We start from the raw sequence: 16,137 nt of genomic DNA, 5'->3' as shown, positions 1-16,137 counted from the left end.
TGATACTTTTAGGGTACATAAAATGGTGTAAACATTCCTTGGAATTGATTTTTGAAAATTTGGTTGTGTTGTCTGTGATTGTAAAATTCAGTACATGCATGCATTTGAAGACATGCAGGCATTTGTTTTGGAGATATAATGTATTCCTTCACTTAATGGCCTTTATATTTTCTTAAATGAATGTTTTTTTCAGTTCATTTCAAGAAAAATAATACTGTACTTATCTCTATATACTGATACATACGTAGTGTACTTTAACAGAGATGAACATCACGTCTCAAATTATTGTACGAAGGGAATCGGACACATCGAAACCGTAGTGTTAAGATGGCATCGTGGTATGGAGTAACATTTTATAAGGAAGGAGTTGTTTGTTTGTTTTTCTTGTCTTGTACCCTTCTTTTACATAAAAATAAAGACACCAAACATATATGAGGCACTGAGTGGAATAACCTCTTGTCCGCCACAGGAGCCATTTTGGAGTTAAGTACACCAATGTATTCTCCAAACCCTCTTCAACTAGTACAGTAACGAATCATGTGAAAAAATGCCTCCAGTAAGGGTGAAAATCCTGTTTTACAGAGAGTACTGACTGACCGTGCTGCACACAAAGGTGTTTCTACTCTGCTGGGTGGACATTAGGTCCATTTTCGCCTGAATAATCCAGTCAGAAAATCGTTGAGGCTTAGCATTGTCTTCCCCAGGTCCTGAACCTTGGAAACCAACATCAGGCTCAGTTATTCCATTGGTGTTAAGGTCGATTTTTCTTATGTATTCACGTTAAGACACGCAACTATTGTGAGCTCCATGTGGGGGAAGCCCCAGAATGCTAGTAATAACCACTCGAGTGCCACAGGCCACCACACACTGAGTTGCTGGCCAATTACACAATGATCTTCTTGAGTACAATTTTTGAGGACGTAAGTGTTATTATTCTTATAACATTGTTCATTAATTTTTATTATGGTTTTGGAATAACAATAGTGTCGGATAAAAACGTAACTATGAGTGTTCAAGGTCAACAGTATGGTACTAGCAGCAGTATGGTATGGACAGATTTTCTTAGCTATATTTTATTTTTTTGTGCTGGTTTTGTGCTATATTAATGGATATTGTGAAAGTACATGCATACTTCGTAAGGTTGGCTTGCAATAACTCACATTTTTGGAAAAATGCAGTTCACTGTTGTCAGGCAACAGGAGAAAGTCACTGTTAATGTATTATTCTTTGAAAATGCCATTGATTTACATACTATAACATGCAAGCAGATGTTTTCGGCTACATTTGAAAAAAAATTCACCAGAATATCTTTATCGGTTGAAAAGATATGGCATTTTGAAAGTAAACAAACTTTAACAGCATTTTTTTCAATTTTTTATATTTGGCGTATGAGAGGTTATTTCACTCAGTGCCTCACATATACAGTACTGAAAAGAGACTAATGTGTTAAGACAGTGTCATGGAATGCAGTAACATTATGTAAGGAAGGGGTTGTTTGTTTTCATGTCTTGTACGGTACCCTTCATTTACTGTACATAAAAATAGAGAAACCAAAGACAGATATACAGTACTGAATAGAGATTCTGAAAGCTGAGTGTGTATTTTAGTGAAAAATACTCATATCAAGCAACCTTTCTGTAGTCTTGGTCAAGACATACTTTTTTTTTCCCAGAACTTCCCTTCCAACGTTGCTTAACTTCGCTGATCGAACGGGAAGCGGTGTACTCAACGTGGTATAAGCAACGTTGGGTCTGGTTAGTACTTGGATGGGTGACCGCCTGGGAACACCAGATGCTGTTGGCATCCCTACGTCAAGTGGGGTTGGTGGAGGATTAGTGCCCCTCCCTGTAAAACAATTAACTCTAAGCCCTTGGCCACCCCGTCTGGGATACATGGCGTCTGGCAATGAATGAATGAATGAAACTTCCCTTCCAGACTTAGGGTGTGTCTTTCACACTGCAGCGTCTAACATGCCACAAAATACGGTAATAATGAGGGGAAGGGAAAAGCAGAGTGACAGTCGCAAAGTATGAACGGGCAGTCAAGAAATGGCATCTGATAGTCAAGGGGCAGTTACAGTGTGAACAAAGTAGCAGGGGGTCACCACTCATTAAGTGATCGTCAGTGGGGCAGGTGTGACCCAAGCAAGACGAGCAAGGATAGTCTCCCATCGATGACTAGGATGAGTGGAAATAGACCAAAGGAAGAAAAGAATGTTTAACGAGAAGAAGCTTATTGGTGACCTGGGGGTTCCAGGAAGTTTGCCACAAGTCACGAAAGAGGCGGATAAGAATAAGAAAACAATCAAGAGCAGGAATCGGCCAAGGAGAAGACATGAGAGACAGAGCGGCAGAATGGGCCAGTGAATCTGCATGTTCATTACCAGCAATCTCAACATGACCAAGGACTCAGCAAAACTTAATCGACTTCTTATGCACCGAAAAACGGAAAAGCCACACTTGACTTTGGGTGACAAGCAGATGAGAAGAAGAAGAAGCTCGTACAGAAGAAAGTGCACTAAGGGAATCAGAGAAGATAACAAAAGAGGAGGAATAGGAACAAAACAGACTTCAGAGCAAAAAGACTTCCATAAAGTTCCACTGTGAGAACACCCATGACAGACGGAAGGGAACTGGAAAAATAAGACTCCAAGGAGACAACAGCAAAACCAACACTGAGATGGGATTTGGAACCATCAGTAGAGATAGGAGTTGCAGAAGAATGAGAAGTGTTCGAGAAAAAGGGAGCAGAGAGCAAGAGGAGAAAGAAGAGAGCAGAAAACAAGGGAGAAAAGAACAGACCACTGGAGGGGGTAAAAGTCAAAGGGGGAAAGAAACGGGACAAGAGGGAAGACTGGGTGGAAAGGTGAAACCAACAGACTGAAGAAGAGCAGGGACATGGAGGAAGAAACAAAGTAGGAGATGAGATGCAGACTGAAATGAACGGCTGAGAGAGGGAGGAGGGCAGAGCAATTTATTAGAAGGAAACTGAAGCAGACACGCATACGACTAAACCGTAAGGAGAGAATGATGAATGGAGAGGGGGGAGGGATGCCCAATTCAACATAAAGGCTTGTGACTGGAGTTTGGCTAAACGAAGACCAGTATGATGATTGAAGTCAAGTTTCAAAAGAGTATGGGCAGAGGAAGAAGAATAGACTTGACTTCCATAATCGAGTTTAGAAAGAATAAGAACAGAGTGGAGACAAAGAAGCGGGGTGCGATCAGCGCCCCACAAAAGATGAGACAGAGCTTGTGGTAAGTGGGAACAAGGAAGAGTGGAAGAATGAAGGAAAGAATCATGCGCATTCCAGCTTAACTGAGAGCCAAGGGCAAGAACAAGAAATGCTGCAGAAGATCAATGAGGAAGAGGGGCATCATACAGATAAAGAGGTGATTGAGGTATAGTACAGGAAAGGATAAACGACACTGCATAAGACTTGGAGGAAGAAAAACAAAAACCATGAGTGGTCATCCAAGTAAAGGCTGCAGTAATGGCAGACCGAAGAAGAGAGTGGAGATGAGGGAGATCCGAATCCGCAGCGTAAAAGCAAAATCATTGACATATAACAGAGAGGTGGAAACAGTGGGAGGCAAGGAAGGGACAATACTGTTAATGGTGATGAGAAAAAGGGTAGTACTGAGGACACAGCCCTGCGGGATGCCTTCATGCTGGGGGAAGGCACAGGAGAGATGGGCACAGAGATAGACATGGAAAGTGCAGAGGGAAAGAAAATTTTAAAGAAAAACACCAATGTTACCACGAAGACCAAGGAAATGAAGACAATGCAAAATATGATATTGCCATGTAGTACCATAAGCCTTTTCCAAATAAAAAAAATATATATATATATTTTTTTTTTTATGCGAGGAAGAAGGAACCAAAGGCCATGAGCCCGCAGTAACAGTTCCCCCCAAGAGAAAAACAAAATACAATATAGAGCCAAATTCAAGATCCGATCATTTTGAGATGCCTGGACACACTGCGTTTGAAAGACTGGAGATCATAGGCAGCAGGAAATACAGACAGAGGGAGACAGTTCCAGAGCTGACCTGTTGCATAAATGAAAGACTGGGAGTAACGGTTAACTCTTGCATTAGAGAGTTGGACAGAAAAAGGATGAAAGTTTGCTGCCAGACGGGTGCTACGTGCCCGTCGTAGAGGTGGAGGAATGCAAGCAGACAGTTCAGAGGAGCAGTGACCATTAAAGTAGCGATAGAAAAGAGATAAAGATGCAACAGTGCGGCGAAGAGACAGAGGTTGAAGGGAGTCAGTAGGAGGAGGAGAGGTAATGAGACGAAAAGCCTTTGACTCCATCCTATTGAGAAGAGCTGTATGTGGGGAGCCTCCCCACACATGAGAGTTGTACTCCACACAGGGGCGGATAAAACCCCTGTATAGAGTCAACAATTGCGCAGGGGTAAAGAAAGAGCGGAGTCGGCTTAGCACACCCAATCTCTTGGAAGCAGATTTTACAAGAGATGTAATATGATCTTTCCAAGATAAGTCCCGAGTAAATGAAACCCCAAGCATGTTCAAGGATGATGCAGGATTAAGCTGAATATTATTAAACATTAGTGGGTATACCTGTGGAAGATTTTGTCGGGTTGATAGGTGTAAGAACTGAGTCTTAGATGCATTAAAGACAACCATATTACTTTTACCCCAGTCAGAGATACGAGCCAAGTCAGACATTAGGTGTGCCATAGCCTCATCCCTTGTTTCTTGAAGTAACTGTTGAGATGGGCGTTGCGGGAACTGAATGGAAAGGTGAAGGGTGGAGTCATCAGCGTATGAGTGCATAGGGTTAGATGTACAGCTTAGAAGATCATTGATGAATAAAAGGAAGAGAGTTGGTGATAGGACAGAGCCCTGAGGAACACCACTGTTGATAGTTCTAGGAGAAGAACGATGGCCGTCTACAACAGCGGCTATAGAACGACCAGAAAGGAAGCTAGCGATGAAGGCACAGATAGAAGGATAGAAACCGTAGGAGGGCAGTTTGGAAATTAAAGATTTATGACAGACTCGATCGAAAGCCTTTGAGATGTCAAGTGCAATGGCAAAGCTTTCGCCAAAGTCCCGAAAGGAGGATGACCAGGAGTCTGAAAGGTAGGTGAGAAGATCGCCAGTGGAGCGTCCCTGACGGAACCCATACTGACGATCGGAAAGAAGGTTGTGATAGGAAAGATGCCTAAAATTTTTCTATTAAGAATTGACTCGAAAACTTTTGAAATACAGGATGTTAAAGCAATTGGACGATAGTTGGAGGGTTGGGAGTGGTCACCCTTCTTTGGGACTGGCTGAATGAGAGCAAACTTCCAGCAAGAAGGAAAGGTACAAGTTGACAGACAAAGACGAAAGAGTTTGCCTAGGCAGGGTGTAAGCACAGAAGCACAGTTCTTGAGAACAACAGGAGGGACCCCATCAGGCCCATATGCCTTGTTAGTACTGAGGCCAGTGATGGCAGAAAATACATCAACTGAAGAAATTTTAATGTCAGCCATGAGGAAGTCAGAGGGGGGAAGAGATGGAGGAACAGCACCGGAATCGTCTAAGGTAGAATTGGAGGAGAAAGTCTGTGCGAAGAGATCTGCTTTATCAGTAGAAGAAATAGCTACAGAACCATCAGAGTAGAAAAGAGGAGGGAAGGATGATGAGGTAAAGTTGTTAGAAAGATTTTTGGCAAGATGCCAGAAGGAGCGGGAAGAATTCGAGTTGGAGAGTTGAGAGCATTTAGTATGGATGAAATTATTTTTAGTAGAGCGAAGAACAGACTTTGCACGATTCCGGGCAGAAACATAAAGATGATGTGATTCAGGGGTGGGTTGGCTCCGGTACCTTTTGTAGGCCCTCTCCTTGTTGCGGACAGCATTAGAACAAGCGTGATTAAACCAAGGCTTTCTTGCGTTAGTCAAAGGATATGAGAAAGGAATGTATGCTTCCATGCCCGAGAGAATTACCTCCGTAATGCGCAAGGCACACTCAGATGGCTCACGGCCATGGAAGCAATAATCATTCCAGGGAAAATCAAAGAAGTACTGCCTGAGGGCCTCCCAGTCTGCGGCTCCAAAATGCCACAGACGACGTTTCCCTGGAGGGTCCACAGGCCGTACCGGAGTGATAGGACAGGTTAAGGTAATAAGATTGTGATCGGAGGAGCCCAACGGAAAGAAAAGATTAACAGATTAAGCAGAAGGATTAGTTGTGAGGAAGAGGTCAAGTATGTTGGAGCTCTCTCCAAGGCAGTCAGGGATACGGGTAGGGTGCTGTACAAGCTGCTCTAGGTCATTAAGGATAGAAAAGATGTAGGCTTGTTCACCAGGTGGATCCGTGAAAGGAGAGGAGAGCCAAAGGTGGTGGTGAACATTGAAATCTCCAAGAATGGAGATTTCAGAGAAAGGAGAAATGAATAGAATGTGTTCCATCGTAGAAGTAAGATAGTCGAAGAATTTTTGATAGTCATTAGAATTAGGGGATAAGTAAACAGCACAGATATATTTAGTCAGAGAATGACAGGAAAGCCGAAGCCAGAGTGTGGAGAATTCAGAAGAATCAAGTTCAGGAACACGAGAGCAAGATAAGTCGTTGCGTATATACTGTATACACAACAGCCACCTTTGGCTTAGAAATGAGTATAGAGAAAGTAGGAGGATACAGAAAAGGGTTTGCTGTCTGTTGCCTCAGACAGCTGAGTCTCCGTTAGAAAAAGAAGGTGAGGTTTAGAGGAGGAGAGGTGGTGCTCAACAGAGCGAAAGTTAGAGGAAAGGCCGCGAATGTTGCAGAAATGAAGAAGAAGAGAGTCAGACAGTGCTTCCAGGCACCTTGAGTCGTCACTGGGAGAGGGGCAGATGGTGGGGGCATTTATGGTCCCCCCCCTGGGGACTCCGAGGCTTGATAAAACGACGCCATTTTTGGTAAATTTTGACTAGTGAAGGGAAAAGACAGAACAGATAAAATACACCGATCGAAGTTGAGGATCTAAAGTGCTAAGAACTTTGCGATATCCTTGTGATATCCAAACTGTAAGGGGGAAAAAAGACAACAGGATTCAAGGTGCCACAAGTCAATGACTGATCATACGTTCAAGCAGTTTACACGAACAACTGGTTACAGCAATGGGACAGCAGTCTTGAGGAATACAACCTATTTTACCAGGCTTAAGAAATGGTAGGATGACCACCACACACCAAGCAGGGGAAAAGATACCCTCAGACCAAATCCTGTTGTAAAGGGCCAAAAGAAAAGACATGGCACAAGGGGATAGGTGTTTCAACATACAATAATGAATACCATCGAGACCCTCGCTGGAAATTTACACAACTAAAGTTAGGATGACAACTCACGGAGAGTGAAAGGAGCATTAATAGCCCCCTCAGCAGACAAAGTAAAAGAAATCGGGACGGATTTGGAAAGAGATTTAAGATGGTGAAAATCTGGAGAAAGGTGGGACCCTGTGCTTACAAGACTAACATAACTACCTAAAGCTTCAGCAACCAAAGAAGCATCAGCTACAGAACCACCATCTAAAGAAAGGACAAGAGCCCCAGGTGGGATATGCTTACTAGAGATTTACCAGATACGAGACCAAAGTGCTGCAATGGGGCATCCGCCGAAATGCTAGAAACAAAAGATGTCCAACTGTGTCGTTTGGCTCGACGGATAATGTGGTGGAAGGCAGATGCACAATAAAATAGTAAGAGACTACGGGTACAGTCTGGTGTAGAGATGATCAAAATGAATGTAAGCACTGGGCTGCCATCTTGGCTCAAACATTTGACCATCAACTTGCATAGGAGGCACCACATACACACATGATTGTAGAAAGCAGCCACCACAATTATCTTATAAGCATATTTCATGACTGTTACTCGAAACTGGTTGTAATTTTTACTGCATTCTTCTACCGATTAATTGCATACCAGACTCATATACTGAGTTGTGACTGTACTTAGGACAATCCTGTGATGCATGAGTCCAGTAAGTCTAAAGTTCAAGTCAACACCTATGCAGAAATTTAAAGTAGGTGCTGGTGTTATTATGTCCTTTCATATACCTGCAATTGTTTGCACCCTGTCAGTTCTACCAATGAAATGCACAAACTGATGAATGTAAACATATACACAAACTGACATGTAAATATACCTGTATATATAAACTGACATGCAAACATACACAAACTGACACATGCAAATACTGCCACTACCTACTACATTTCAACTCTCACATACTTCACTCTTCCTATAGATACAACTTTCCAATTTGTACTTCACGAACATGATGAACGGTCTATTCTGGTTATACTAGTGTCAGTCAACTTGTTCATAAACTTGCAACCTCTCACCCACCACCTGTGACTTATGGATCATCATCATCATCATCCGGACCTCCTATCCCACCCTAGGACAGGGTGAGGAGTGGCAACGTCCAGACAGCCAAAGTTTACCCAGTTCAATAGGCCATGCTTCCATTCACTCACCATTCAAGACTTAGAAATCCTGGGTCCATCAAACAGGCCAAAAAATTTTTATCACGTTCTGTAGCTTCGCACATACCTATCTGATTGAGCCAATCCAAACTGTCATGTTAAAAAGGGGTGCCAAATCCCTGGTTATGCACTTCTCCACACAAAATTCATCCATCCAGCTTGGTCTCATGTCAGTCCCTTAGCCTCACCAACTTTCATACCTCTCTTCCTCACAAACTCACCCACTATATCCATCCACCTTCTTCTTAGCATACCTCACCTCCTCCCTGCTTCAAATTCACTAAGATATGCCTTTTTCACCACTCTGTTGTCATCCATTCTCTCCACATAACCAAACCATCTCAATATACTCTCTTCAATTCTGGTGTCCACAGCCTTCCTCACTCCGTATCTTTCACGCATCACATTATTAGGTGGGGGCGCTCACCTTCCACTCACTCAATGTAATGCTGCTCTCGGGTGTCTGCCCTGTCCTCTCCTCCATCCTTCTTTCCTTCCATCTTCTTCTGTCTTTCTTTCCCTCATTCTTTCCTCGTCTTTCTGCCTGCGGGTGACTTTACACTCCCTCTTCTGTCTTTCATTCCTTCATTCTTTCCTCTTCCTTCTGTCTGTGGGTGACTCTACACTAAGTGACAAGCCAAATGGTTTCCTGTACACCAGGAAACCATTTACTATGCTGGGTGGTAACCATATAACCAAATTTTGGCGCCTGGTGGTTTAGTGGGTAATTACTGTGCTCCAATCGGATTGAGCTGGTGAAGGTTTATAACCAAGGGGTGATTGGGGTTTATTGCTCACGTAATGCCACTCAGGGATGAGTGAGGTTGGTCACTCTCATCTTAATGTCAGGACCAACTGCCTAGCCCCAGGCTTCTACGCTCCTCATGGGGCAACGTATGATTGGATGATGGATGGATGGATGAATCACATTATTCTGTATCCTATCCACTCTCTGTACACTACATACATTCCTCAGCACTCCCATCTCCACTGCTCTTACTCCTGACTTTTCATTTTCATGCCACACCATTATCTTACATCCGTATGTCAAAGTTGGCACCAACATTCCACGTAAGCCTCGTGCAGCTGCAACATTCAAGCCTTGTTTCTTATCAAGGCCTTCATAGCACCAGCTACTTGCTTCCCTTGTGTCACTCTACTTTCCACTTCTTTGCACATTTTCTTTTCTTTTCTATGACTGTTCCCAGGTACTGTATTTGAACTCTCTACCAATTCCAGCCTCTCTCTGTTCACTGTAACATCACACTGGGAGTCACCTTCTCTCTCAATAGCCATCACTTTACTCTTTTCTACATTTACTCGCATTTACTTATGAAACATCAGGGTGAAATTTAAAAAAAATATGAACACACTGTGCGACACAGATCATCATTTCATTAACTGGATGAAACTTGTTTTAACCAACTATAGGTTATTACTGAAATGGTGTTAAGCCATGGACAAGTTAGCTAATGCAAGATATAGTGGCTATCGCTCTCTTTCCAAGAAGGTTTGGTCCTGCAGTGGACCTACTGTTGACGGATACAGATACACAACAGACCTTCGGATCATTATATTAGACTGATGACACTTCAAAGGAAACACTGCAAACCAACTGAAGTAATCTGATTCAAGGGGATTATGAAAACACTACACACACACACACACACACATACATATATATATATATATATATATATATATATATATATATAATCACTTGTTGGGTCTGGTTAGTACTTGGATGGGTGAACGCCTGGGAACACCAGATGCTGTTGGCATAACGTTCTCCCTACGTGTCAAGTGGGGTTGGTGGAGGATTAGTGCCCCTCCCTGTAAAACAATTAACTCTAAGCCTTGGCCACCCCGTTTGGGATACATGGCATCTGGCAATGAATGAATGAATGAACTTAAATCTGGTAATCTTTTACTCAGTTAACTTCTGCTTTTTCCAGATGAAATATTTCACTTCAGAGAGGTTTTTTGATGTGAATGGTTAAGATACACAGTACCCTTCATTAACCCATTCACTGCTGGATGGCTTTCCTTTAATTGTTTGGTTGTAGCAAGAATACAGTAAAAAAAAAAAAAAAAAGACATCACTATGCTTAAGTAATATAGGTACAGTATGGGGTACGGTGTATGGGCTGATGGGCCGGTGTGGGGTGCTGGGTTGGGTTGTGTGAGTTGATGGGTTAGGGTGGGGATGATGAGTTAGGGTGTGGGGTGATGGGTTGGGGTGTGTGGGGTGATGGGTTGGGGTGTGTGGGGTGATAAGTTGGGATGTGTGGGTTGATAGGTTGGTGTGAGGTGATGGGTTGGGCTGTGGAATGATGGGTTAGGTTGTGGAGATAATGGATTGGGGTGTGCGCAGTGATAAGCTGGGGTGTGTGGGCGAGAGGTGATGGGTTGAGGTGCATGGGATGATGGGTTGAGGTGGGTGGGGTGATGGGTTGGGGTGCATGGGGTGACGGGCTGGGGTGTGTCGTGATGGGTTGGAGTGCATGGGATGATGGGTTGGGGTGTGTGGGTGCGAGGTGATAGGTTGGGGTGTGTGGGTGTGAGGTGATGGGTTGGGTTTGTGAGGTAATGGGCTGGCATGTGTGAGGTGATGGGTCAGGTTGTGGAGTGATGGCTCAAGATGAGTTGGGGTGAGCTATGTGAGATAATGGAGTGAGATGTATGAGACAATGGGGTGGGCTATGAGATAATGGGGTGGGATGATGGGGTATGGCATGATGGGTTGAGGTCTGTAAGATGATGGGGTGGAGTAATGGGTTGGGGTGGGTGGGGTAATGGGTTGGGGTGTGTGAGATGATGGGATGGGGTGATTGGATGAGGCGTGTGAGAATGGGGTGTAGTGATGGGCTGGGGTGTGTGATAATGGGGTGGGGAGACTGGGGTAGCCTACGTGAGATGACGGGTTTGGGGTGTATGGGTTGGCCAGAGTACTATATTGACTGTGCCAGGATAAAACGCACCTATACTGTTCATGTCAAAAATGTATCACACATTCACATCTGGGAATAAATTCACAAATTTTAAAATACTTCCTTCATCCCTGACCATGACCATCGCTTGTGTAAATCACGGCTGGGAAGATGAATGATGAGCTGATAAAGTGGATGATATTTGATAAAGGGAAGCAATAATATGGAATGCAATAATAAACTGAAGAATGACTCAATGTTACGAGAACATCAGCAATATTGCCGTATCAAATCTGTGACTCCTTGAGAATAAGTCAGTATAAAACTTTAAACCATTCGGTTTCTGGACGCGCCACGTAATGCTGCTTCTAAGGTGATTTGGGATCCCTGGACACAATGGACTATGAGACTGCTATGGATGGTGGTGATGATAATTAACAATGAATTATTGGCATAAATGCAATGATTAAGGGTAACGTACTTACCTCATGCACTCTTGATGACTTCTCTTCGTCAGCTGGCTTTGCGATAACTAGCGATGTCAGTAACAACACAGACAGAGAATGGAGCCTCATCTTCATCCTGAAGCTGTAAAAAAAAAAAAAAAAAAAAGTAAAACAAACTACGAGCTAATAATTAAGGCAGTTTACAAGTCATAATTTAAGAGAAATAACTTACCCGGTCAAGGTGAGATTTAAGTTACAGTATGTTAAAATAAGAAAATTATGTTGAAATGGCCGAACGCACAATCCACCAATGACCACCGAACACACCCAACCTCTCCCCTCTCTCGCACCCCTGGGACTGGTTCACCGCGCAACAGCCGGGCCCCTGGGCCCTGACCCTCAAGCCAGCTGCCAGACACCCACAACAAAAGAGGGGAGAACAGAAAACGGACGAAATATCATTGTATTATTAAGAAATAACGCTATTTTTACTATTATCTGATACTCTAGTTTCCAAATAAACACAGACCGACACGTATATACGTAAAACGAAATTATGAAAAAAAAAAAAAAAAAAAAAAAAACAGAAAACGGCCAATGGGATCGTGTGGGTTCACTTCCTTAAATCACTATGACCACTTTAAATTACAGTATCGAGAAGTTTAAACTTTCAGGACTCCCAAGCCTACGTAGCATTAGGACCTTGACCGGCTGACAGATGAGCGGGCCTGCACTAATCTTGCATCAGCGAGGGAGGGGTCGGAGGAGCTGGCAGCGGTACGTCACCTCTGCTGACGTGGAACTTCCAACGTTTGCATTTACACTCAGAGCAAATTACGTGACACCAGGATGTTACATCATTAAAACTGATATTCACACAAATCCCTACAGATATTATCATTTAGTGCTTAAAGAAGTGTACTAACCACAAATAAAAATTAGGAAGGATATACTGGGAGTTGTACACTCGAGAATGTTCCCCGTCTCTCCGTGGAGGGAAAGGACAGTGACGTGGCTGATGAAGGAACCACTCGACTCGTCTTAGATACTAAAGTTTTTAGAGTAATTAATCGAGGGCAGATACTCCTGGAAACTGATTAAGCAACACCATGTTATGTGAAAGTAACTTAAAGAGATATGCCAATATTAGGCACAATTCCCGTTTCATGGTTATGAGAATGACATTGAAATATTGTTGTAAAGGTATAAGATACATTACATACATGAGAGAGAAGTAACATCAAGGCAATATAGAAGCACTGCATGGCTATGTGAATTCTCTCACAAGGTAAACATTAACAGGGCGCAGGGATCTGAATTACTTCCAACGAGTGTAAGTGGGGCACGGGAAATAACCATCGCAAAATTATAAATTTTATCTACCTATCTATCTATCTATCTATTGCCAGACACCTTAATCCCGTAAGGGGTGGCCACAAACAAATCGCCACCATGTCGCCCTGTCCCCCACCATTTCATTGCCCTGCTCCCAGTTCACACCCTTTCTCTATCTTTTTTTTTTTTTTATGCGAGGAAGAAGGAACCAAAGGCCAGGAGCCCGCATAAGTCCCTTCCAAGAAAGAAAAAAAAAAAAAAAAAAAAAAAAAACAATACAAAAGACAGCCTAGGTCAAGATCCGTTCACTTCGAGATGCCTGGACCCATTGCGACTGAAATACAGTACTGGAGGTCACAGGAAGTAGGTAATGTACAGACAGAGGGAGACAGTTCCAGAGATGACCTGTTGTATAAATGAAGGACTGGTTAACACTTGCATTAAGGGGGTATCACATGGTACCTGAAATCATGGTTTGCCGAAGAAATCGTGGTAACCGCCCACAAAACCGTGGTAGCGCCAAGGATTTCGTCGGCAAAACTGGCTTCCGTGCAAACCCATTCCTGTCCACGGATTCAAGAACTAAACGTTTTCTACCGTCTTCGTATCTCACCCAAGCGTGGTCGGGAGCAGTCTTGGTGTTGCTTGGGGAGTGAGACTGGCCAGTAAGGACATATAAATTATATATATCATGAATTTTGCGCGATAAATGTAAAATTTGGGTGCAGGTGGCTAATATTAATGACATATAGAGCCAGTTCAGACAAATAACGGCTGCGTGTACGTTGCATATTCGTCACAAGATTGTCTTCGGCGAACCCCTCTGGTTTATTTTGCGAATGGCACAATTTTTCGGGGCAACGTATCCTGGACTGTTTTTGCGGACAGAAACCAAGCGCCCCAAGATGCCCTTCGAATCCCAAGCTCCTCTTGGATGACAAAAACACGGCTTTTAACAGTAGGGCAAGCCGAATGGAGAACTTGGAGGTAATACTGCAGTATTTTGTTTATTTTTTAAGTCATATTCCCTCCTAGAGTGCCTATTATTTTCCATTATATTGCCCTCCTCTCTTCCTATTTCTCCCATCTTTCCTGTCACTACTTATTGCTTTTCTTTCCGTTACAGGTGGCTTTACATTGAGTGACAAGCCAAATGGTTTCATGTAAGCCAAGACACCATTTACAACGCTGGGGCCGGATGCTCAAAACTGGTCATATCTCAGTCCCGCCGTCGGTGGTCGCTCCTCTAGTCCCGTCTTAAGTTATTCCCACCTTATGACTGACCACCTCCACCAATGTTCAAACGAGAAGCGGTCAGTCGTAGGGTGGGTATAAGTGTTAGTCCCATCAAGCGGCAGAGGGCAGGCATTTCGCCAGCTGATCTGATAGCAACCAATGAGAATCAGTGTAACAAAAAAGGCACCCAATGAGAATCAAGGAGGTTGTTTCTAAACAGACAACTCGTGCATGCTGGTAACAACAAATATCACCGCCACAGTCTAGATACTCGCCACACGCCTCTCTGTCTGCTAATACTAACCTACTTCACGATGGAAGGTGAACCTAAAGCCAAGAGACCTCGGCGCCCAAACTTTACTGATGCAGAGCTGCTGGCTATAGCAACAAGTGTTGCAGAGAAGCAAGACTTTATATTGGGAAAATTTTCATTTGACAGTGCCTCAGGAGTCACGATGAAGGCGGCAGCTTGGCAGTATGTTACTTTTGCTGTCAATGCTGTCAGTAGAATTCAACGTGATGTTTCGGACGTAAAAACTAAATTCACGCATTCAGTTTAGTCAATAAACTGGAATTTTTTTCATTAAGACCTGTTTTGCAATGTTTTTCTTTTCTAACTTATAATCTTTGACAGATTTTATATTTGTTAATAACCATTAGGCCCATCCAACAAAGTTTTAGCCCCAATCTAACCTAATCTACCTAAATTAACTAACCTAACCTAAACCCCAAACCTGCTTGGAGGTTGTCAAGCCAAGGCCTCATGATTACGGTGATAAGTTGTTTTTAGGTCAGTGGGGTCCAGTTAAGTAATGTTAGGTTAGGTTTTAAGCTAAGTGCAAAGTGGTGGTGGGTTTTCGTTAATATCTCAGAGACTATTATTTTGCCATGGAAGAAGTAGAATGATTTGATGCAGACATCAAGCTGTACCTATTGAGCTATATCAAATTCATTACCATGAGGCAGGTGCGCTTGTAAACATTTACTCTATCCTTACCTAAAGACCCTAACCTATCACTTCACAGCCCATACTGGTCATAATAAAATTGTGAGCTAATGAAAGGTCCCTAAAGGAAAAAAAAAAATAAATAAATTAACAGTTTAGGACACCTCTGGAATTCAATATGCATACTCCAGAGAATGGAGGTTAAAATGTGAAATTCCAGTAGTGTCCTAAACTGTAATATACCGGAAAAAATACCAAATCTGCCCACATCTAACTTAGAACGAGGGTTTGTAGAAGAAAGCAGTTCACATGCCATACCTAATGAAAATATATGAGTAGCCTACATTTTATAGCAAGTATGTGGCATCATAGGGAGGCTTTCACAGTCTCATGAGATAAAATTATGCTGCACATCTACAATTCATAAGAGGCCTCAATAGCGAGTCACTTAAAACTCGATAACCAAGCACAAATCATGCATGAGAGAGTTCCCTGGGATCCTTGCCATAATAAAATACCGCTGTATGCTTGTACAGTATGTATTACAAACACCTTAACTAATGTTTTGAGGGGTAGATAACGCTGATGAGAGGCTCGAAGCTTCCTTACGACCGTGCTGAATGGGCTTTAGGACTGCTTGGTACCAGTCGTAAATTTTGATGGAGTTCCGACCAGAGATAGTCCCGCTGACGTCACAACATGGCGCCCAAACTGTTTTGAACATCGCAGACGGCAGCCATTGTGAACACAGGTGAT

General features: G+C 43.0%; 1 protein-coding gene across 1 annotated transcript in view; it reads right to left on the bottom strand.

The window, feature by feature from the left end:
- Positions 1–16,137, bottom strand: part of scf (Calumenin B scf) — an 86,325-nt gene that overhangs the window by 36,753 nt on the left and 33,435 nt on the right. The window contains exon 2 of the mRNA XM_080268689.1: positions 11,904–12,006. Coding sequence (XP_080124815.1) covers positions 11,904–11,999 — 96 coding nt within the window. The 5' untranslated portion in view covers positions 12,000–12,006. The remainder of the gene's footprint in view (positions 1–11,903; positions 12,007–16,137) is intronic.

The sequence above is a fragment of the Coenobita brevimanus genome, chromosome 29 (assembly GCF_032717465.1).
Source record: "Coenobita brevimanus isolate Jiangsu-jjx chromosome 29, ASM3271746v2, whole genome shotgun sequence".
NCBI classification, from domain to species: domain Eukaryota; kingdom Metazoa; phylum Arthropoda; class Malacostraca; order Decapoda; family Coenobitidae; genus Coenobita; species Coenobita brevimanus.
This window is presented reverse-complemented; position numbering and strand designations above follow the sequence as displayed.